At 39.7% G+C, this 22,211-nt stretch overlaps 1 protein-coding gene across 2 annotated transcripts; it reads left to right on the forward strand.

The window, feature by feature from the left end:
• The first annotated feature begins 1,079 nt into the window (after positions 1 to 1,079).
• LOC125412296 (intelectin-1a) lies at positions 1,080 to 8,395 on the forward strand. 2 transcript variants are annotated; one of them, XM_048452983.3, is made up of 8 exons: positions 1,080 to 1,230; positions 1,426 to 1,489; positions 2,879 to 2,977; positions 4,108 to 4,355; positions 4,685 to 4,843; positions 5,182 to 5,302; positions 6,060 to 6,163; positions 8,122 to 8,395. In XM_048452983.3, the coding sequence occupies exons 2-8, from the start codon at positions 1,426 to 1,428 to the stop codon at positions 8,272 to 8,274; spliced, it is 948 nt and encodes a 315-aa protein (XP_048308940.1). In that variant the 5' UTR covers positions 1,080 to 1,230; the 3' UTR covers positions 8,275 to 8,395. The 2 variants fall into 2 exon arrangements, with proteins under 2 accessions (XP_048308940.1, XP_085543829.1); XM_085687703.2 differs by having other exon boundaries at positions 2,885 to 2,977.
• Positions 8,396 to 22,211: the final 13,816 nt, after the last annotated feature.

The following is a 22,211-nucleotide window of genomic DNA, read 5'->3' on the forward strand; positions in this document are numbered from 1 at the left end:
TGGCTATGTAGCAGAGGATAACCCTGAACTTCTGATCCTCCTACTCCCACTTCCCTAGGGTAGGAATTTCAGGCATGCCCCACCATACCTAGTTTACATGACACTAGGGATTGAACCTGTAGCTCATGTATACAAGGCAAACATTCTACCAGCTGAGCTACATGCCTCTGTTTTATTCCATTCTTTCAATAATTCTGAATTACATTGTATAAATCAGTCCTTCAAACACACAAAGATACAAAATAAAAGCTTAACTAAAGGCTGACTCCCAAAGGATTGCAATATTATCAGTATTATAATAAAGCTTTGTACATAAGACCGAGGATGCTTCATTGGTGAGGAAAAGGTAATTCACTCCATTATAGCCCAAAGTGGAAACTGAGACCTGGAGAAAGACAAAAGGTAGAGAAAGAGGAAGCTTGCACATCTTCAGAGGGGATTTCTATGACTTAATCCCAAATCCAATTTATTAGATAATTTCACTAGTATGTGGTAACTATGAGAAAAATCAAGGACAAAAATAGCGAGAGCTATATGGAACTCAATTCATGCAGAGTAAAAGTTTACATTTACTCTTAAATGATCATTTACTATTTTGATGTTAAACTTTCCTGTCCTTTAATAGTCAGGTTTGATGGTGTGTGCCTGTAATTACAGCACTCAGAAGGTAGGATGAAGAGAATCCGGAGTTCAAGGACATTTTCACCTAAACAGTGAGTTTGAGGCCAGCCTGGGTTACATAAAATTTACTCTTTTATACATTGAAACTCCCACCCCCAAAAAAAGTTTTCTTCTCCTATGAAGTGAGGATAATTATAAATATTTGGAGTTTTTAAGTATTATGTTGCAAGAAAGACTCAAACAAGAAAATCCAAATGGATGTCAAATGTTCCAAGTCTCATCTATTTCCTTTTTGAAAATACACAGATCGATGAAATTATCAAACCTAGTAATAGTACTAGGGGATGACAGTTAATGTTTGTCTTTTTTGAGCCTTTGAATCCCATGAGTCATCACTCTACAAAGAACTTTCCTGCAATAAAAAAAAAAAAAAAAAGTTGAGCGTGCAGCGGCATCCTGCCAGAAAAGGGGGAGCCTGGTAAAGTCTGGGCTATTCCCACCAGGCTCTTCCCATAAAAGGACAAGAGCCTCACCTGGACCACACTAGACACGCTGCAGAGAGAGAGGGGCTCATCTCCACTCAGCAGGCAACTCTGAGTGTCTGGCCAGGTATGGAGGGGAAGGTAGTTGCTGTCAGTGGAAGAAGGAAAGTGGACTCCGGCTCAGGTCTGCTTTAGGGCCCAGAGATGTGAGGAGTTTAAAGGGAAGGAAGGAGCCTTTAAGTGGAACTAGATAGAAGCTGAGACTATGATGGGGAAAAAGATGGTCTGGATAGAGAGTGACCTTCTTCTTGCTTTTCTCTAGATGACCATGATGAAACTCGGCTTCCTGCTGTTTATCATTGTGGCCACCAGAGGGTGTACTGCCAGTGAGTCTTCACACAGGACCCCAGATTCCTCTGGTCACCTCTAGCTTTAAAGAGAGTCATCTCTAGAGTGGGTTACTTCCAGGAACTTGGTCTCTGAGGGCCAAAGATCATGCTTTTCTTGATGTTTCCTGTTCATTGTTTTTGGAGACGGGGTTTCTCTGTGTAACCTGTCTGTCCTGGAACTTGATCTGTAGACCAGGCTGTCCTCAACTCAGAGATCTCCCTGCCTCTGCTTCTGGAGTGCAGGATTAAAGGCATGGATCACCACAGCTTGGATGATGATGCCTTCTTAAAAAATAATAATAATTTTGACTCTGGAGTTCTGAGATTAAAGGCATGGGTCACCACAGCTCAGTTGACCATGACTTTAAAAAAAATAATAATTTTGAAATTAAATAAAATTGCATTATTTTCCCATTCCTTTTTCTTCTTCCAACATTTCACAATTACACCCCCCAACTCAATACAAAAATAAAGGCCTCTTTTTGTTTAATTGTGGATATATATTCTTTTCCCGAACATGCAAATACAATCTAGTCAATCGCCCATATTGATGATGCCTTTGAAATGTAAGCCGAGAGCTGATTGCCTATTGAGGGAATTGGACAGTGGCAGTGAGACTGTTGGGATATGCACTGGTCCGGATCCTGTACTTGTGTGTAGCTCTAGAGGAACTTCTGAAAGAACTGGGTTCCATCCTAGTTACTCCTTATGCTTAGGACTTTGGCCTTGGAATTTCATTGCCAAGTAAATGATCTGCATGGTGCCCAAAGAATGTTTACTTCAATTCCATTCTCTACAAGAACTCAAAATTATTTTAAACGTGTAATTCCTCTTCGCTATGTTTTCAGTAATTTTAAGAAAAAGGGCAAGTCCCTAAATGCCATTTTATTTGATCTTCGCAAGATAATCTTTTTCCAGCTTGAATTGCACCATAGGGAACTGAGGCACAGACACCGTAAGTAAAACCCAAAAATACTTGGCTTGTACCCATGGAGCTACTTACACCTGAGTAGAACTGACCCTAAAGTTCTCTTTTGTTTCTACCCTTCTAGGTTCTCAGGTTTGCAGAGTTGAGGCCAATTTGCAAGGATTTTTATTCCATGCTCTCTTGGTCAGCCTTCTGCACAGGGGCCCTCACTATCCATGCTTGGGGCACATTAGGCTCTCTGCATTTCTTCTACCTGTAAAGCTGGGCTTCACTTTATTCTTCCTTTTCAGGAATTTGGGCACAAAGTTCTCCACACCTTCAAATCTCTTGTCTTTCTTCCTAGTTACAAATCTTGTTGATTCTCAGAGGGAGGCTTTGAGAAGTCATGGAATGAGTTTAGGATGAATGACAGGGAAGGCTGGGTGTCCCATGAGTGTGAAACTCTGTATCTTCTCTAGTTAAAGAGAACCTGGACACCAACAGCCGGGCCAATCCTGTGTCTTCCTCTCTGTTCAGAAGCTGCAAGGAAATCAAGCAGGAGGTCACTAGGGCACGAGGTGAGTTGTGAAGCATTTAAAGAGCACACTGTGATCCTAACACTTGGGAACCTACGGCAGAGGATTGAAATCTCCAAGCCATCCTGGGGAGACTCTGTCTCAGAAATGCAAACACATAACCCAGCTAGGAAATCAGGCTTTTGTCCCTTGGAACAGCTTTTCTTTTTTGATATAGAAAATGTGATAGAGCTTGGCAGTGATGTCACAGAGAGACCCCATCTCAAGGCGAAAAAAGAAAAGAAAATTTCATAGAATGTACATAATGGATAAAAATTGCACTAAACTAATATTAAGGAGTTTTAGTCAAGAGCAACTTTCAAAATGGTAGTGATCACCACTATCCATATTCAGAAAGTTTTCATTCCTTAAAAAAAAATTCTGTAACCACAAACTAATAAATTCCTGTATTCCCTGTGAGCAGCTGTCTGTTTCCTACATCTATGAATCTGACAATTCTTGTTACATCGTCTGAGTAATCTGCCTTATTTCTTTAACATTCTTCACAGTTCATACGTGCTATAGAAGAGTTAATTTATTTTTAAAAGATTGATTATTATTAGTGTGTATAGATACACATGTCTGTGTGGGAGAATGTGTACATGTGTGTGCAGGTACATGCAGAGTCCAGAACAGGCCATCCATCCACTCTGGAGCTGGAGTGGCAGGCACTTGTACATTGCCAAGTGTGAGTGCTGGGAGTCTAACTCAAGTCCTCTGCTAGAGCAGTACTTGCTCTTAACCTTGGCGCCATTTCTCCAGCCCAATTCACTCCTTTTGATGAATTCTTTCAGTTCTTGTGTCCAGAGCTGTAACAAACGTGAATGCCCACATCTGAGTCCCTGTTCCCAGTTCTGTGGATATCTACCGAGGGGAGTTGCTAAGTCCTTGATAACACTGTGTTTAACTTTAGAAAAGAAACATCACTAACAGTTTGGGTAAATTCTATCTTAAACCTCAGTCACAGAAGCATGGCTTTCTGAACTCAGGCAGATCCCCGGGGACAAACGTATTAGAACACTCAGGGTAGGAGGCTTAGCTTTGTTTGCAGTTCCTAGAGGTATTCTGTCTCTGGAGAAGAGATGGACAATGAGCCTGCACACAGGAGGACTGTGGACTGCTTCTCTCTACAGATGGCCTCTATTTCCTCCGCACAAAGAATGGTGTCATCTACCAGACCTTCTGTGACATGACCACTGCTGGTGGTGGATGGACCCTTGTGGCCAGTGTGCATGAGAACAACATGCGTGGGAAGTGCACGGTGGGCGATCGCTGGTCCAGTCAGCAAGGCAACAGAGCAGACTACCCAGAGGGGGACGGCAACTGGGCCAACTACAACACCTTTGGGACTGCAGAGGGGGCCACAAGTGATGACTACAAGGTTGGTACACTCTGTAGTCACTTGGGAAAGCATGAGGATGCGAGTGTAGCTCAAGGATGCCATGGAGAGGTGGGAAGGTTGTCCTTCAACACAGGGCTGAAGAAGTGGGAAGTACTAACCTTGAATCTCAGCATCCTCCCAAGTAGGGTTTTCAGTAAGTAGGAGGTGGTGGTGGAACCATTGTCCTTGAGAATGGGGACATTTGAGCACGGCTGTCCCTCTGTCCACCTGGAACCCAGAGATACCAACTGTGCTGGGGACTGTACAGGAGGGTATTTGCTTAGTGAAACCTCCTGGTCTGGTCAGGCTCAGTGTTGGTTGCTTTCCAGAACCCTGGCTACTTCGACATCCAGGCTGAGAACCTGGGGATCTGGCATGTGCCCAACAATAGCCCTCTGGAAAATTGGAGGAACAGTTCCCTGTTGCGGTACCGCACTTTTACTGGTTTCCTGCAGCACCTGGGCCATAACCTGTTTGGCCTGTACCAGGTACTGGAAACTACTGGGTGTAGAGAGAGAGGCAGGTGTTTAAGGTTGGATGGGTTGTATTACGTCTTTCCCTAATTCTAAGTGTATTGAGTCAAGGAAGACAAGGAATAGGGGTATGTAGAAAAGAGGAGAGAAGGGAGGGGAGGGGAAAGGAGGGAGAGAGGAGGTGTCTGAGATGTCAGAGAGACACAGACAAAGGAAAGGATTCTTTCTTATCTGACTGGTTTGGAAACTATCTCACTTACTGGACACATGCAGGGCTTCTCTGTCCAGGGCAGTGTTTCTGGGAGTGCCAATGCTGCCATCCTTATGCAGTGACTCCTTTTTGTTTCTTGTAGATTTACCCGGTGAAATATGGAGAAGGGAAGTGTTGGAATGACAATGGTCCAGCATTACCTGTGCGCTATGACTTTGGTGATGCTCAGAAGACAGCCTCTTATTACTCCCCACTTGGCCAAAGTGAGTCTCTAATGCACCTCTGAACCCTGTGCAGGACATGTGATAAACTCAGTTATGATAAGTAACAGCCATTTACCATCCACCACAGCCTGCTTCTCTTCTATGAATGCTTCTGTTTTGTGTTACTTTGTTCAATTGATTTCCCTTGGCTTCTCAACTATCACTAACTCGTTTTTCAGCTTAGGAGACTGGAGCACCAAAGTCCAAGAACTTGTTGACAAGCACAGGGCATAAGCAGGAGAATTGGCATGTGCACCAGGGATGAATGGTTCCAAAATCTACTCTTTGCAACATCATTATCAGTCCAGAGTTTTTTAGGAACAAACCAGTTTCCGTGTGCACAACGCTGAACAACAGGAAAATATGGTTTTATTTCCGTTGTGAAGGATACCTGCCTTGTTGTTTGATATAAATGAAAATGTGGCGTATGCTCTTTATAAATACTAAGCTTGTGCTGTATAATTCAAGGTTCTTCGTATTTATACTTGGAATGTAAGGTTTAAAGGAAAGTTAGCAAGGTGAATATGAACAGAACCAGAATGAATACACTTGTTTACTGTTGTGACAAGCCCTGGGAGATATTCAGTAGACACCTTGCCATATCAGAAATTTCTCCATCCAAGCTCTGGCAGATGGGGACCTTTTAACAAGGACCAGCTCCTGGGGTCTGTGGATGGGAATAGATGTAATTTCCCCAAGGGCTGACAACTATTTCTAGCATTTTCCTGTAATGTTGTTTTCTGTCTCTTGTTTTCAGAGGAATTCACTGCAGGATACATCCAATTCAGAGTGTTTAATCATGAGAGAGCAGCCAATGCCTTGTGTGCTGGGATGAAGGTCACTGGATGTAACACTGAACATGTGAGTCTGTGTAGTGGCCAAAGAGGCTCATGAGTAAGACTGGGGTAGCAAGTGTGCATTTGTGTTTATTGAATATAGGAGACTGACATGTTAGTGTGTGTACATGTATGAGAGTGTGACCTTTCCCTGTGCCTTGCTTGGTCTCAGGAATCAGAAGTTCTATCTAGATACAGAAATCCAGTGTTGTTGAAAACCATGATCAACATTAAAAACCTCTAATGCACTGTAGCTGTTTGCTTAGCTTTTAGAATAAAGCACTCAGTCACCAGGAGTGAGGGTGATACTTGTATTCAGGAAGTCTTGTGCAAACCTTTGGGGCTGAGATTGTTACAGAGTCACCGGGTACTGTCACTCACCACCTGGGATTTAGCTTTCAGAGTGAAAAGTATTCTTTCTATCCATTTCCAAGACTTGTACAGGTGTTCATTGTGTCAAGGGGTTACTATTAGAGTCCTGAACATCTGGTAGGCCTCATGCAGGTGATTCTCTTCCATAGCACAAGGAATTTCTCCTGTTGGATGTTGACTATCAGCTAAGTGCCAAGGCAGGTGCACTCTGCTCCACTGCAGCAAATCCATGTCCACTGAGCCTGGGATCATTTGGTTCAAACTGTTTTGTTTTTCTCTTTTGATAATTTTTCACCAAAAGCAGGTTAAGAATAGAGTCATTTTATTGCCAGGCACTAGAAGAAGTGGGGAGATGAAAGACCTGTATAAATTCAGATCCCCCTAGCAGGAAAACATAGAGCCAAAAATCTAAGCAGGGAGGGAAGAATCAGAAATCTAGAATTAGCCGGGTCAGTGTTTCAGGAACTAACTGAAGATAAAGTTAGATTATAATCTTGAGAAACAGGGAGTTTCCCCCCTTGTGATTATCATTGGTATTTTGGGGATACTGTGTTTCAGGAACTAGCTGATTATAATCGTGAATAACCTTGAGGAACAGGGAGTTGCCCCCTGTGACCATCACTGGACCTCCCTACCCCTTTCGGATTACTGGGCTGTGGTTTCTTCCCTTAAAAACCCCTTCTCCCAGCTGCTCGGGGTTGGGGTTGAACTCTTCCCCTGCGTGGGTTATGAGTCTCGGCCCCAGTGCACTGGTTCCCGTCTTGTCGTCTTGTCATTAAACCTCGTGAGATTGCAGGGAAAAAAAAAGATCAGGCTGTAGACAAGACTATGAAGCATTTTCTTAGTTGCTGATTGATGGAGGGTCCAGCCTGTTGTGGGTGGTGCCACCCCGGGCTGATGGTCCTGAGTTCTATAAGAAAATAGTCTGAACAAACCATGAGGAGCAAGACAGAAAGTTGTACTTCTCCATGGCCTCAGTATCAGTTCCTGCATCCAGGTTCCAACACAGTTTGAATTCCTGCTCTGACTTCCTTTAGTGATGAACAGTGATGTGAAAGTATAAGCCAAATAAAGCTTTTTCCCCCAAGTTGCTTTAATCATGTTGCTCCATCACAGCACTATTAAGCCTGATTAATAAAGGGCTTTATTAATTTTATGGTTTCTGAGATTTTAAGCCATTGTCATTTGGCTCTATTGCTTTTAAATCCATAGTGGTGCAGGAATATTATGCAGGAAAGACATATCAGAGCAATTTGGCTCACTGCATAGCAACAAGGAGTCAAGAAAGACCAGGAAAGGTCAGGATAAAATACCCTTCAAAACATACCACTCACACCTTCAGTGATCTATTTCCTCTAACCAGATGCCCCACTCCTATCCCCAGTTTCACCACCTCCCAATAGTCAGCTCAAAATTGAGAATCCATCACTGAGTAGCCAATTGATGAAGGCGGAGTTATCATATTCAAGCCTTCCCCAAAGTCCTGCCTCTGAATGTTACTTACACTGGAGAAGAGATCTTCAGGGCATAACACCTTTGGGAGGGCACTTTATATCCAAACCATAACACCATCTGAACTCTCATTGCTACTCCCTCCTCCTTGTTTTCCAGCACTGCATTGGTGGAGGAGGATTCTTCCCAGAAGGTAACCCTGTGCAGTGTGGCGACTTCTCTTCTTTTGATTGGAATGGATACGGAACTCACAGTGGGTACAGCAATGGCCGGGCAATAACTGAAGCAGCCGTGCTTCTGTTCTATCGTTGAGAACTTTGTGTTGTGGGATCCTGACTTCTCCAGTCTGTGAATTCACATGTGCTGGGAAAAACTTACCTAGTAACTAGAATGCTAATGACACAGGAGAGGAGAATAAACAATGATCATTGCAGGCTTGGGTGTCTTCATAATTTTTTTTTTGTGCAAGGAAGGGAGATTTCAAAAGGGTTTCTACTGGCCTGTTTGATTCTCTTGGGATATCAGAACTCTCTCTCTCTCTCTCTTTCTCTCTCTCTCTCTCTCTCTCTCTCTCTCTCTCTCTGTGTGTGTGTGTGTGTGTGTCTACCTCAGTATGTCTGTTTCATTCTGTGGAAGGGGGACACAAGCTGTTATACCACAGAGGCCAGGGGACAATTTTATAACTTAGTTTTCTCCTTCTACCATGTGAATCCTGAGAATCAAACTCAAGTCACTGGCCTCGCTGGCAAGCACTCCTACCAGTCAAGCCATCTTGCTGGCCCCACATAATTAGGATGAAGAATGAGGCCAAGATATATGAGAAAATTCAGGAAAGAACAGCTATCAAAAATCAGGTTATTAAGGATAGAAGAGAAAACAAGAGAAAATGAAAAAGAGTAGAGAGACCACTAGCAATTTGTCATCCAGGATGTAAAAAATCTAGTTCAAACAAGATAAATACTCTTCCCTGTTCCAACATTCTTTTTAATATGTACTAAACATATTAATATGTTTTGCCTACATGTATACATGTATACATGTACCTTGTGTGTGTAGTGCCCAAGGAGGCCAGAAGAGGGCATCAAATCCCCTGGAGCTGGAGTTATAGACAGTTGTGAGCTATGAGGGTGCTGGGAACCAAACCTATGTCTTCTGCAAGAGCAGTTTAAGATCAATTTCATACACATAAGACTCCATAAGAAAAAAAATAGAAGAGGTAAGGAGAAAGAGGAGTAAAAAGAGGGTAGAAAGGGAATAGAGAGATAGCTCAGCAGTTACAAGGGCATTTTTTTCAAAGGACTCAAGTATAGTTATCAGCACTCACTTCAGCAACTCACAACCCCCTATAGCCCCAGTTCTAGGAAATCCAATGACCTCATCTGGACTCGGCAGGCACCTGCACACAATGTGGTACATACTATCACACAGAAACACATACATACATAATTCTTTCACACATTTTTTTTATTTTAATCTTTAAAAACAAAGCAAGAAAATTGTGAGGTAACATACCTCCTCCCTCTCCTGTATCCCTCAGGATGTTTGAGAGGCTACTTAAGAGAGTATGGCTGGAGGTCACATCACTCAGAGGAAGAGGTGAGAGGCCCACCTGCCCTTGTGCCCTTGCCTTTCGTTCAGATCCTACCCTGCTAACATCCTTTCCCATCCCACTTCCTGCCCCACACCTAACTTGGGCAGATACCAGTTGCTCAGGTGCAGACCAGGCCAGTCAGGAGAATGTGTATGAAGCTCTCCTACCCCCGGAATCCCCACACACAGCCTCAGTTGAAATACAAAAGACCAAAGCTACTGATACACTGCTGCTCAGGTGCAGGCCACACCATTCAGAAGAATACCAACCCCTACTGAACCATACTGGCCATATGAGCTGCCAGGAGTCCAGTCCCCAACCCTGACAAGAACTCCCTGCTTGAACAGAGTTCACACCAGCTGCCAGATATACAGACCACAAAGACCAGAATACCAAAGAAGAAACAGAAACCAAGGTGGGGAAAACACTCTTCCTACAAAGAAGAACTCAGAAATCAGCACTGTGATAGTTTCAGTGAAATTGGCCCCCATAAGCTTATAGGAAGTGGCACTATTAGAAAGCGTGGTTTTGTTGGAGTAGACATGGCCTTGTTGAAGGAAGTGTGTCACTGTGGAGGTGAGCTTTGAGGTCTTGTATATGCTTGGTGTGGGAGAATTATCTGTATTCTGTCAATCATGTATTTTAATAAAACACTGATTGGCCAGGCAGGAAGTATAGGCGGGAATACCAGACAGGAAGTAGAGGTGATGCAATGAGAACAGGAGAATTCTGGGAAGCAGGAAGCTTCCTCTGCCACTCCTGCGCAGACCACCGAAGAGGCAGGATGTAACCTGCCCAGCTGAGAAAGGTACTGAGCCGTGTGGTTAATGTAGATAAGGATAATGGGGTAACATAAGTTATAAGAGCTAATAAGTAGCCTGACCTAATGGGCCAATCAGTTTATAACCTAATGTAGACTCTGTGTGATTTTCTTTGGGAATTGCCGGTTGTGGGGTACCAGGCGGGACAGAAACCCCAACAAGCCGGCCCCCTCATGTTACATATGTTCAACCCGTGCCCAGTGATTCAGACCACTTCCTGTTGCCTGCAAGTCAAGATGTAGAACACTCAGCTCCTTCTTAAGCACCACATCTGCCTGCATATCACCTTGCCACACCATGATCAAATCTCTGAAAATGCAAGCCATCCCATTAAATGTTTTCCTTTATAAGAGTTTCCATGGTCATGGGGTCTCTTCACAATAATGGAAACCCTAAAACAGAAGTTGGTACCAGGGACTGGGGTATTGCTGTGATAGGCCAGACCATGTTTTGGTTTGGAGCAATGTGGACTTTGGAAGTTTGAGTTAGAAAAAAAGTGGAATATTTTAAGCATTGATTAATGGATCATATTAGTAGTAACATGGAGACAGTGGTGCTAAGAGTTATTTGAACTGTTAGGGCCTGACTCAAGAGTTTTAGAAGAAAAAAATATTAGTAAGTGGTCTAGAGATTGTCCTTGTGATATTTTGGTGAAGAATGTGGCTGGTTTTTGCCCTTGATCAAAGAGTCTGGGGCAAAAATGAAGAGATTTGGATTATATCTGATGGCAGAGGAAATTTCAAAACAGCCTAGTATTCAATCTGATGTGTTGCTGTTACTGGTTTCTCTTATACAAATTTATAATAAAAAGACTGAACAATTTTAAGAGAAAGGAGCACCAGGAAGTGAGATGGAGCTAAGCCCTGTGTTCAAAAAGATAAATGGATTAAGAAATGTAATAAAGAATGTGATAACATCAGAGAAAGATCCCACTCAGCTAAGTTTAAAAACTTAGAGCCAGGAATAGTGCTACATGCCTTTAATATCAGCACTCCAGAAGCAGAGGCCATCTTACCAAAGCAATCTACAGAACCAACCATCTCCATCAAATTCCAACACAATACTCAGTTTCATATGGGAAAACAAAAATACAAGAAAGCTAAAACAGTCCTGTACAATAAAAGAATTTCCAGAGATATCACCATCCCTGATTTCAAACTATACTCCAGAGCCATAGTAATAAAAACCACATGATATTGGCATAAGAACAGGTATGTTGATAAAAACAGACATAGAATTGTACCAAAGATCCATATATAAATCTACACAGCTATATACATCTGAATTTTGATAAAGAATCCAGAAACATAAAATGGAAAAAAGAAAGCATCTTCAACAAATGATGCTGGTCTAACTGGATGTCAACATGTAGAAGAATGCAAATAGATCCATATCTATCACCCTGCACATAACTCAAGTCCAAGTGGATCAAAGACCTCAACATAAAACCAGATACACAGAACTTAATAGAAGAGAAAGTGGGGACTAGCCTTTAACACAATGGCAAAAGAGACAACTTCCTGAACAGAAAATCAATAGTGCAGCTCCTAAGGAACTTCAGAAAACTGAAGCTTCTGTGAGGCATAAGATGATGTTCAATAGGACAAAACATCAGCCTACAGAATGAGGAAAGATTTTCACCAGCTCCACATCTGACAGAGGACTAATATTCAAAATATATAAAGAACTCAAGAAACACTTGAGAACACAAGAAACTAGACATCAACAAACTAAACGATCCAATTTAAAAATGGGATACAGGTCTAAAGAGAGAATTCTAAACAGAGGAATCTCAAATGACTGAGAAACACTTTAAGAAATGTTAAGCATCCTTAGCTATCAGAGGAATGGAAATCAAGATGATTTAGGTTCATTTTACACCTATCAGAATGGCTAAGATCAAAAACACAAGTGAAAGCTATGCTTGCAAGGTTCTGGAGCAAGAAGAACATTCCTCCATTGCTGGTGGGAGTGAAAATTTGTACAGTCACTTTGGAAACCAATTATGGTGACTTTTCCAGTCTATTGGGGACCCAGCTATAATACTCCTTGGCATGTACCCAAAGTATGCTCCATTCTACCACAAGAACACTTGCTCAACTGTTTTCATAAACAGCTTTATTCATAATAGCCAGAACTGGGGAGAACATAAATGTACCTCAACCAAAGAATGGATAGATAAAATGTAGGATATTTATACAATGGAATATTAGCCAATTGTCTAAAAATTTGTGAAATTTGCAGACAAAATAATAGAACTAGAAAAAAATCATCCTGAGAGAGTTAACCCAGAGCCAGAAAGAAAAATATGGTATACACTCACTTATAGGTGGTTATTAGCTGTAAAGTAAATGATAATCATGCTACAATCCACAGCCCAAGAGACGCTAAGTAACAAGGAGAACTCAAATGGACACATGGATCTCTTTAGGAAGGGGAAATAGAACAGATTTTGTGTATCCAAATGTAGGGGCCCATACCTTTAATCCCAGCACTCAGGAGGCAAAGGCAGGTAGATTTTTGTGAGTGTGAGACCAGCCTAGTCTATAAAGAGAATTCCAAGAAATCTGAGGCTATTACACAGAGAAATACTGTCTCAAAAAAATGAAAAGAATTGATTTCAAGAGTGGACTAGGGGTGGGAACAGAAGGATCAGGCTGAAGGGTAGAAGGCGAGTACTGGGAGAGATGACTGGAATTGGAGCCCTCTCGGGTGAGGTAGAAACCTGGTGCAATGGAAACTCCTTGGAATCTACAATATTGACTGTGGTGGTTTGAAAGAAAATGGTCCCTAAAGGGAGTGACACTGTTAGGTGTGACTTTGTTGAAGGAAGTATGTCATTGTGCAGACAAACTTTGAGATCTCTTTTCCAATCTTCATTCATTGTGACAGTTAATCCACTTTCTGTTTCCTTCAAGATGTAGGACACTCAGTTACTTCTCCAGTGCCATGTCCATCTACATATTGCTATGCTCCTGACCATGATGATAATGGACTAAACCTCTGAACATGTAAACAACTACCTGTTTAAATCTTTTCCTTTATAAGAGTTGCCATGGTCATTTTTGTGGGATATTCAATCACACTGTGAACCCTGAGTTTACATTAATTAAATAAAAGTCAACCTTAGGTCAGGAGGCTAACTAGTTGACAGAAAATAACCATAAAGAGTCATAGGGTGTCTGAAGGATGTTATAGAGGTAAACAGGAAGTAGTAGGGAGGGTCTTAGTATACAAATGGGTTTTTGTTTTGTTTTGTTTTGGCAGAGCAGAAAGACTCGCTTCTTCAGAGATGCCAGCAAAGAGAGTTAAGTTAGTTGCAACTCAACCTCTCTGAGCTAGCAAGTTTTCACCCCAGCCTTGGATTCTCAGGTCTTATTAATAATAGAATGATAGAGATATAAGTAAAAGTAGTATTTGGTAGCAGTGATATAGGTGGTGCCTGTTGTAAAAGGGATGCGGTGGGCTGCATTCCCGCCACCCAGCTCCCAGCTAGCTTTACACCAGAAATAATTACACTGTATTCATTTAAACACTGCCTGGCCCATTATATCTAGCCTCTTCTTGGCTAACTCTCACATCTTAATTAACCCATTTCCATTCATGTATATTGCCACTTGACTATGGCTTACCGGCATGAGCCTAACCAGCATCTGTCTTGGAGAGGAGAGCCATGGCATTTGCCTGACTCTGCTTTCTTTCTCGCAGCATTCTGTTCTGTCTACTCCACCTATCTAAGCTGCTGTCCTATCAAAAGGCCAAGGCAGCTTCTTTATTTGACCAATGAAAGTAACACATAGAAAGAAGACCCTCCTACACCAGGTGCCTTTAGAAACAGAATTTTCTCCAGGCAGTGACCTGAATGGCTAGGCCACTGCCAGAGAAGCAGGTCAGTTTCTGCAGAGCAGCATTTGCTGGCTAAAACAGTAGATTAAAGTGTACCCTCTGTGCTAAAAGAAAACCAACAGTGAAGACTGATCCTAATTAGTTTTATCAATAAAAACCCAGAGCCAGATATCAAGGTAAATGCTGAAAGATCAGAGAAGCAGTGCAGTAGCCACCAGTGACTCCTTACTTCTCTGAATCCTCAGACTAAAAATGCCAAGATCCTATCCACGCCCAGGCTTACTGTTTCCCAACTCCACCCTGGTGTAGGAGTTCCTTCTGTTTGTGTATTGCTTTCATTGGTTAATGAATAAAGAAACTGCCTTGGCCTAGCTGATAGGGCGGAACTTAGGTAGGCAGAGAAAACAGAACTGAATTCTGGGAGGAGGAAGAGCAGAGAGAGAGAACCACCATGGAGCCACTGGAGATAGGCACTAGGAATCTTACCCGGTAAGCCACAGACATGTGGTGATACACAGATTAATGGAGATGGGTTAAACTAATATGTAAACGTTAGCCAATAAGAAGTTAGAGCTAATCGCCAAGTAGTGTTTTAATTAATACAGTTTCTGTGTGGTTATTTCGGGTGTAATCTAGCCAGGTAACCGAGATAAACAAGGGGCCCCACTCTCCTTGTAACACCACCCCATGTTGTCACTACCTCTCTTTTCTGTGTACAGATCTCCAGACCTCTATGGTTAACTAGTGACACGCTCCACCCTCTGATATCCAGGCAACCTTTATTTTTCAGAACACAAACAAAATATCAAACAACATTTCCCACTTTCATCTAAATAAAAAGTGAAGGTTTTAACTAACATAGGAAAACTACATACAACAAGTACAACAACAATATACAAATATATACAGGCAAAATATACAATGTCTAGTCCATTAACACTGGAAAATTAAGAGAAAATATTCCATTATCTAGCCTATCTTGCTGAGTCCAGTCTTGTACCTAATTCACTTTCTATCCTAACTTCTATTATCAAGCCAAAACTATCTTTCTATGTCTCTCAACCTTGTACATTTTACACCTCTTTTGTGAATTTTTTTCTGAATTTGTTAACAAGGAAATCTGTAACAATAACTATTTAGTCTTCAACTCCATTAGAGACTCAAGAAGAAAATAATATTGCCTGAGTAAACAGAAAGTACAAGCAAGAGACTTCCAAAAAATGTGAGAAATGACCAAAACAACTGGCTGCTTGGACAGTCACCCAAGATTCCTCTGTAATGCTGAGGCATCCATCTTCAGCCTACAGACCTAGAATATCTGAAAGACTTTTCTGTAAATCAAGATTTTCCAAAGGGCTGTCCTACCTTGTCTTAGCAAAATTCAGTAGTCAATTTCTGTTGTGTCCTCCTTATCCAATTTGGGCAGCATACTGTCAGCAGTCAAGACAAGGGCACTTTCTTGCCCAGTGACTAACTTTTACCACAAGGAAAGTAAACTCCATATGAAGTTTCTTCATTGCCCATCATCTTCTCTGAAGCTGATTGGTGCTTCTAGGAGCAGACATGTCTTTTTTTAATATTTATTTATTTATTATATGTACAATATTCTGCCTGTGTGTATGCCTGCAGGCCAGAAGAGGGCTCCAGACCCCTTTACAGATGGTTTGAGCCACCATGTGGTTGCTGGGAATTGAACTCAGGACCTTTGGAAGAACAGGCAATGCTCTTAACCTCTGAGCCATCTCTCCAGCCCCCAGGCATGTCTTAATGTCATAAAAAAAGGAGCCTATGTTATTAAAACATCTTAAATGCCACATTCTGTAGCTCTCTAAAGTGTTTGAAGATAATATATCTGTCTAAAATATATCTGTTCGACCTTGGAAACATACCTAACATGACTACAAGTTTGATTGTAATAGGTGCCTAACTACTAACCTGCATTCTACATTATTATAAATAGTTTATAATAATAACTTTCAAGGACTAGAAATTTGCATTACATTGTAAAATGAGCTGCATAGGTGAAAACCTTGAACAAGAACAGAGATGATGGGGAAACTCTCTGAGTGGTACCTGCTGGACAGATAGGAAGTCGGACCTCCCACTCTTGTAGCATGAGTTTTTCCTTATAACCATTAAAATATAATTGTTATTCTTGAGCTGGCCTGGTTATTTAACCAACCTAATTAGCAACATAGAAATATATATATACATAATATATCCTAACAAAAATAACCTTAAAATTGTATCAAATATACAAAAGTCCATGTCAATGTAGAATATTTAAAACTACTACTTCCCACAGTGCAGGGTACCCTGACTTCTCTTAGGACTGGAGAGGGAGGGGAGAAGAGGAAGAAAATGGGGGAGGGGGTGAGGTGAAAATTTTTAATAAATAAAAAAAAGGATGGCCATTTGGAAGAATAGTAAAACGTGTGATTTTTATTTAATACTTATCTTCCAATGAACAAATAAAATAAAGTCACTGCATGATTAGTGCAAAGTCAAATGTGGCATCAAGAAAAAGAATGTAAGATGACAGATTGTGGAGAAAGAAAGGGTGTCAAAATTTCTTACAGCCGCATTCTTCCAATAAATGATTATGCTGTCATGGAAGATCATGAGAAATGCTATCTTAGAGATCATGGGTCTGACAAACATTCAGGGGCAATGAAATTATCAGGAAACTTCACAGAAAATTAAGAATTCACAAAGTTAAAATAACATAAAATTATTTTATATGATTTCCCATATATATGCAATCTTCTTTAAAATCAGTTATTATGATATATCACTGCTGCTATCAAATAAAATAATAATAAAATAAATAAAATGATAAATTTATAGCAGTTTAATAAAGGTAAAACCTTCAAGACTAAAAAAAAGGAGTCAAAATAAAACCAAAATATTGCAAGATTAGTGTCAATATAATAGTCCCTAATTTTGGTTTTTCTTCTGTCCCATATCAGATGACTCTTCTGATATGAGACAGAGATTTTGGATTTTTCTTTAACAAGCATGCTTGGGTTTAGAGAAGGAGAGAGTCACACTTCAAATCCAAAGTCAGCTTTAATTCTTAATTGGACTGAGACTACAAAAAGACCATTTGCATTATATGTATGTAGAAATCAGAAGAAACAAATATTTAGGAAATTTTATGAAATTTTATTCTGCTGGAAATGTGATATACCCAGAGGCCAACTTACTTTTTTTCTTGGAACATCTTCTCTGGAAGATTTGTTCTTTTTCTCCACATGATATGATCAAATTAAAAGCGTTTGCTAGTCATACAAGTCAATTTAGCTTAAAAGGTTATGCTGTTTGATCAACTATTACCTCTTCTAATTAAGAGGTCTCTCTTGCTTAAATCTAACCTTTATCTATGTTTATAGCATCCATAACTTTTTTCTCCTGTATAAGCAAAAGCAAAACTCCTTCCCCAACATAACACATGTCCTGGTTTCCATTCTTGGGTATACTTTAAAGTATACAGATTGATTTAACTCAGTAGTTTTTCTATTATCCAATGTTTCTCCAAAGCTATCATTCCTTTCACATTAGCATTTATTTTTTTAAATATTTATTTATTTAGTACACAATATTCTGTCTGCATGTATGCCTGCAAGCCCAAAGAGGGCGCCAGACCTAATTATAGATGATTGTGAGCCACCATGTGGATGCTGGGAATTAAACTCAGGACCTTTGGAAGAGTAGGCAATGCTCTTAATCGCTGAGCCATCTCTCCAGCCCTCTCATTAGCATTTAGAAAATTTAAGTTAATAAAACACTGTGCAGTATATTTCTTGGGGTCTTTTTTACTTTTTTCTGTTTATTAAGCATATCTTTTGGAGTTCAACTTGATCTTTCTATAACTGCCTGCCCTGTAGGATTGTGTGGTATACCTGTAATATACTTTATACTGTAGTATGCAAAAAAGTGTTTCTTTTTTTAGAGATAGATGCTGGAGCATTGACAGTCTTAATGTGTACAAGTATACCCATGACAGCCATAACTTCTAACAAATGTGTGATTACAGAATCAGTCTTTCCAGAACTCAAAGCAGTTGCCCATTGAAATTCTGAATACACACCCATGGTATAATGTACATTTTAATTTTCCAAATCCTGCAAAATGGAACAACATCTATCTTGAGTCTCCTTTGTGTTACTTCTTGCAGGTAGTGGAGTTTGGTAGTATAAAGAACAAGTTCCAAGAGAACATAATTTCCTTGGTTTGTTGTCAAGTGATAGAAAAAACTTCTTTCAAATCTTTGCTATTGACATGGTTATTTTATAAAATTCTAAGGCCTCCAGTGCATTTCCTATTAATAACTGTTCAATTTTGTCATTACCTTGTGCTAGAGGTCCTACCAGACCCATGTGGGGTCTGAAATGTGTTATATAAATGGGATGATTCCTATTCCTGACTATTTACTGCAATTGTTTAAATAACAGAGTTAATTCTGAATCATCAGAATAAGATCAATGGTTTCAATATGTAAAACAACTCTTTCTGGATATTTAGAGTCAGTAACTATATTAAGAGGTTCTATAAAATCCATTAAAACCACAAGGATGGCAGATAATTCTGACTTTTGCACAAAATCATAAGGGCTTTGAGCAACTTTATTTAAACTTTCTGATTTATAACCTGCCTTTCCTAATTTATTTGCATCAGTATAGAATGTAAGGGCTTCCAAAATTGGTGTTCCCCACACAATGTGAGAAAGCACACAACTGGTTCTTTTTATGAATTGAATTCTCTTACTTTTGGAATATGTGTTGTTAATCTCTCCTGAAAAATTACTGCAAGTTCTTTACCAATAATAATTTTATGCCCATAAAGAGAAGATTTCAGCATTTGTACAAAGTATTATAATCTCTGTTGGGTCCATTCCTGTCAATTGATGAAGTCTCAATTTTCCTTTTAGAATCAACTCAGAAACCTTTTCCACTTAAGTTTTTAATTTTTCCCCTTTGTTTATGTGGTAAAATCTTCATTCTAAGATAATATCTTACCTCTGCTTTTAAATCCCTGTAGGGAAATGTGTAGAAGGTAAAATAACCAGAATGCAATCAATCTCCGGGTCCAAATGACCCACATGTTCATCCTGTAATTTCTTTTCCACCAAAACCAATTCTCTCTCAGTTTTACTGATAATTCTCTTGGGCTATTTAAGTCCTTGTCTTCTTTCAAAGTTTGAAACACTCAGTTCTTGAGTTGTTACTACATTAAGGAGCCATAGATAGGTAATGTCTCTCAGTAATTTTTGAAAGTCCTTAAGACCCTACAATTGATCTCCCCTGATTTGTACCTTTTGGGGTAAATTTTTGCAGACCTCTTTTGTATCCTAAGTAATTAAAAGAATCTCCTCCTGGTACTTTTTCAGGAGCAATTTGTAATCTCCAGTGAGGTAAAACTTTCTTTACTTCTTCAAACATTCTTTGTAAAATACCTACATTTGGATCAGCTAATAAGATCTTGTTCATGTAATAGTAAATTATAGATTGAGGAAACTGTACTCAAATTATTTCCAACAGATGTTGTACAAAATATTGGCACAGGGTGAGGCTGTTTAATATTCCCTGTGGATGAATCTCCCACTAATATCTCTTAACAGGTTGAGAATTATTATAGGTAGGCACTGGGAAGGCAATTTTTATCTATTGTTTTCTTGTAAAAGGTATAGTGGAGAAACAGTCTTTTAAATCAATAACTTTAATAGACCAACCTTTAGATAATAAAGAAGGCAAAGGGATTCTAGGCTGTAGAGAGCCATCAGTTGAATTATTTCATTTATAGCTCTCAAATCTGTTAGCACTCTCTGTTTTCCAGATTTCTTTTTAACAACAAACACAGGAGAACTCCAAGGGCTGGTGGATTTTTCAATATTCTGAGCATTTAGCTGATTTTGTGCCATCTGTTCTAAAGCCTGTTATTTCTCTGATGTCAAAGGTCATTGCTCAACCCATATAGGTTTGTATGGGTTGTTGGTACCTTGGAAAGATCAACAGCTGTTGTGCCTTGTTCTTTTCAACCTGAATGGTCAGTGACTGTTCTTGATAATACCTTTTAATCTTTTTCCCAGAGACATACATTAGCTTCTGGTTTGTTTATGAGATTAGAGGAATGTTGATCTGGGTAGTCCATTGCTGTAACAAATCACATCCCCATAAATTCATTGCTATGTTAGCTACATATGGTTTTAATTTTCTTCTCTGTTTTTCTGGCTCTACATATTCAACCAACCTCATGCTTTGTTTTACCTGAGATACAATTCCAATCCCTAAAACCTGAATATTTGCCTCCTGAAGAAGTCAATTTGGATGCCAAGATTCTGATGCAATTATTGTCACATCCATACCTGTGTCTACAAGACCTTGAATTACAATATCATTTATTCATATTTTTAACTTTGGTCTTTGATCTTTTATAAAAGTTTGTCAAAATATTTGCTTTACAGTTTTTCCTGAAATTTTTGTTTTACCTTCTAAAGCTGTTCTACCATTCAGAGCAGTATGATTTTTTTACAGTAGACATTAGGTCATTTAATTGCTCTGGGAAGAAGTTTCCCCCATGGTGACAGGGAATGACTGAACCAAATTTGACATGGGGGCCTGCAAGAGGACCCCCAGGCATTTTTCAATGTCAAAGAGTTACCTTGTCTGTCCCTTGTTGATCTATATTCATTGGTTCAATGTTGGCCTTTGCTATGTTTTCTGCATACTCCAGAAGGGAGGAGCATTCTGTTTGGATTATACTTAGAAGAAACGTTGTTTCTATAAATACCCTGCCTACAATCTTTTTAAGGTGACCTTATTTACCACAATTAAAACACTTGGCATTTTGATTTTTCTTTAAGCCTCTTGAAATAAACTCTCCTATCCAAGCAGCAGCATCATGGCAATGAGATCCAAAATTGACTGTGTCTCAGATCCAACCCTATATTGATGTTAATCTTGCCTTTAAAGGCCTAATTACCCTTTTGCATTGTGAATTAGCATTTGCAAAAGCCAACAACTCAATTATTATTTGCGTAGCTTCTGAATTTGGTGTCATTGTATTTACAGCTAAAGTTGGTCTTTGTTTTAAAAAAAAATCAGTTAAAGTTTCTTCTGGGTCCTGTATAACTTTAGTAAATGACTCAATTCTCTTAATTCTCTTTCTGCCTTCTTCAATTCTGTCCCAAGCATTCGAAGCTGCTGCATAACATAGATCAAAGGTATAATCATCATATATAGACTGTCTTTGTACATCAGCATAATTGCCCTCTCCAAAAAGTAGGTCTTGGGAGATTTTAATACCTTTAGCCCTACTTCGTTGTTCAATTATCCTAGCCTCATCTTTCAGTCAGGTTTTCCACTGCAATTGAAGACCAGGCTCCAATACTGTTGAACCCAAGTTTCTCCAGTCTTGAGGTACAAATCTGCTAATAGTTGACCATGAGTTTAACATCTGCCTCACAAAAAGGTGAATGCATACCATATGAGACTATCACTTCCTTAAATCTAACATTTCCACAAGACTTCAATCAGTTTTTGCATAGCTTTGGGGATGGACACCTCCATTTGGCAATTTCTGTAAGGTGACTGGATAAATGGTTGTTTGAAAACTTGGGTTGTTCCTCGCTAACCTTACAATGTAATGCTGAGATTGGTTCTCCTTTAAATTTCTCTGTCTGGATTTGAATATCTTTATGACCTGTTTTAATAAGTTTTTCTGACACTTGTATCTTGACACTCATACAAACCAACATTTAGGAATAAAATAAGAATAATAGAAATGATAATTAACATTATGTCAATCCCAGTTGATTATCCCTTCATTTAATTGTTCCATTTTTAAATCCTCCATTTTGTAACCATACAGAGAACTAATTTCTTCCATTGTAATAGTGTCTCCCATGTTTTTTAAAGTGAGAAAAAACTGTCTCTTTTTTTAACTAATGTCCCCCTTTAAGAATTCCCAATTGTCTCACCAAATCTGCTGAC

This window comes from Myodes glareolus, chromosome 5 (genome assembly GCF_982192425.1).
Source record: "Myodes glareolus chromosome 5, mMyoGla1.1, whole genome shotgun sequence".
Classification (NCBI taxonomy): domain Eukaryota; kingdom Metazoa; phylum Chordata; class Mammalia; order Rodentia; family Cricetidae; genus Myodes; species Myodes glareolus.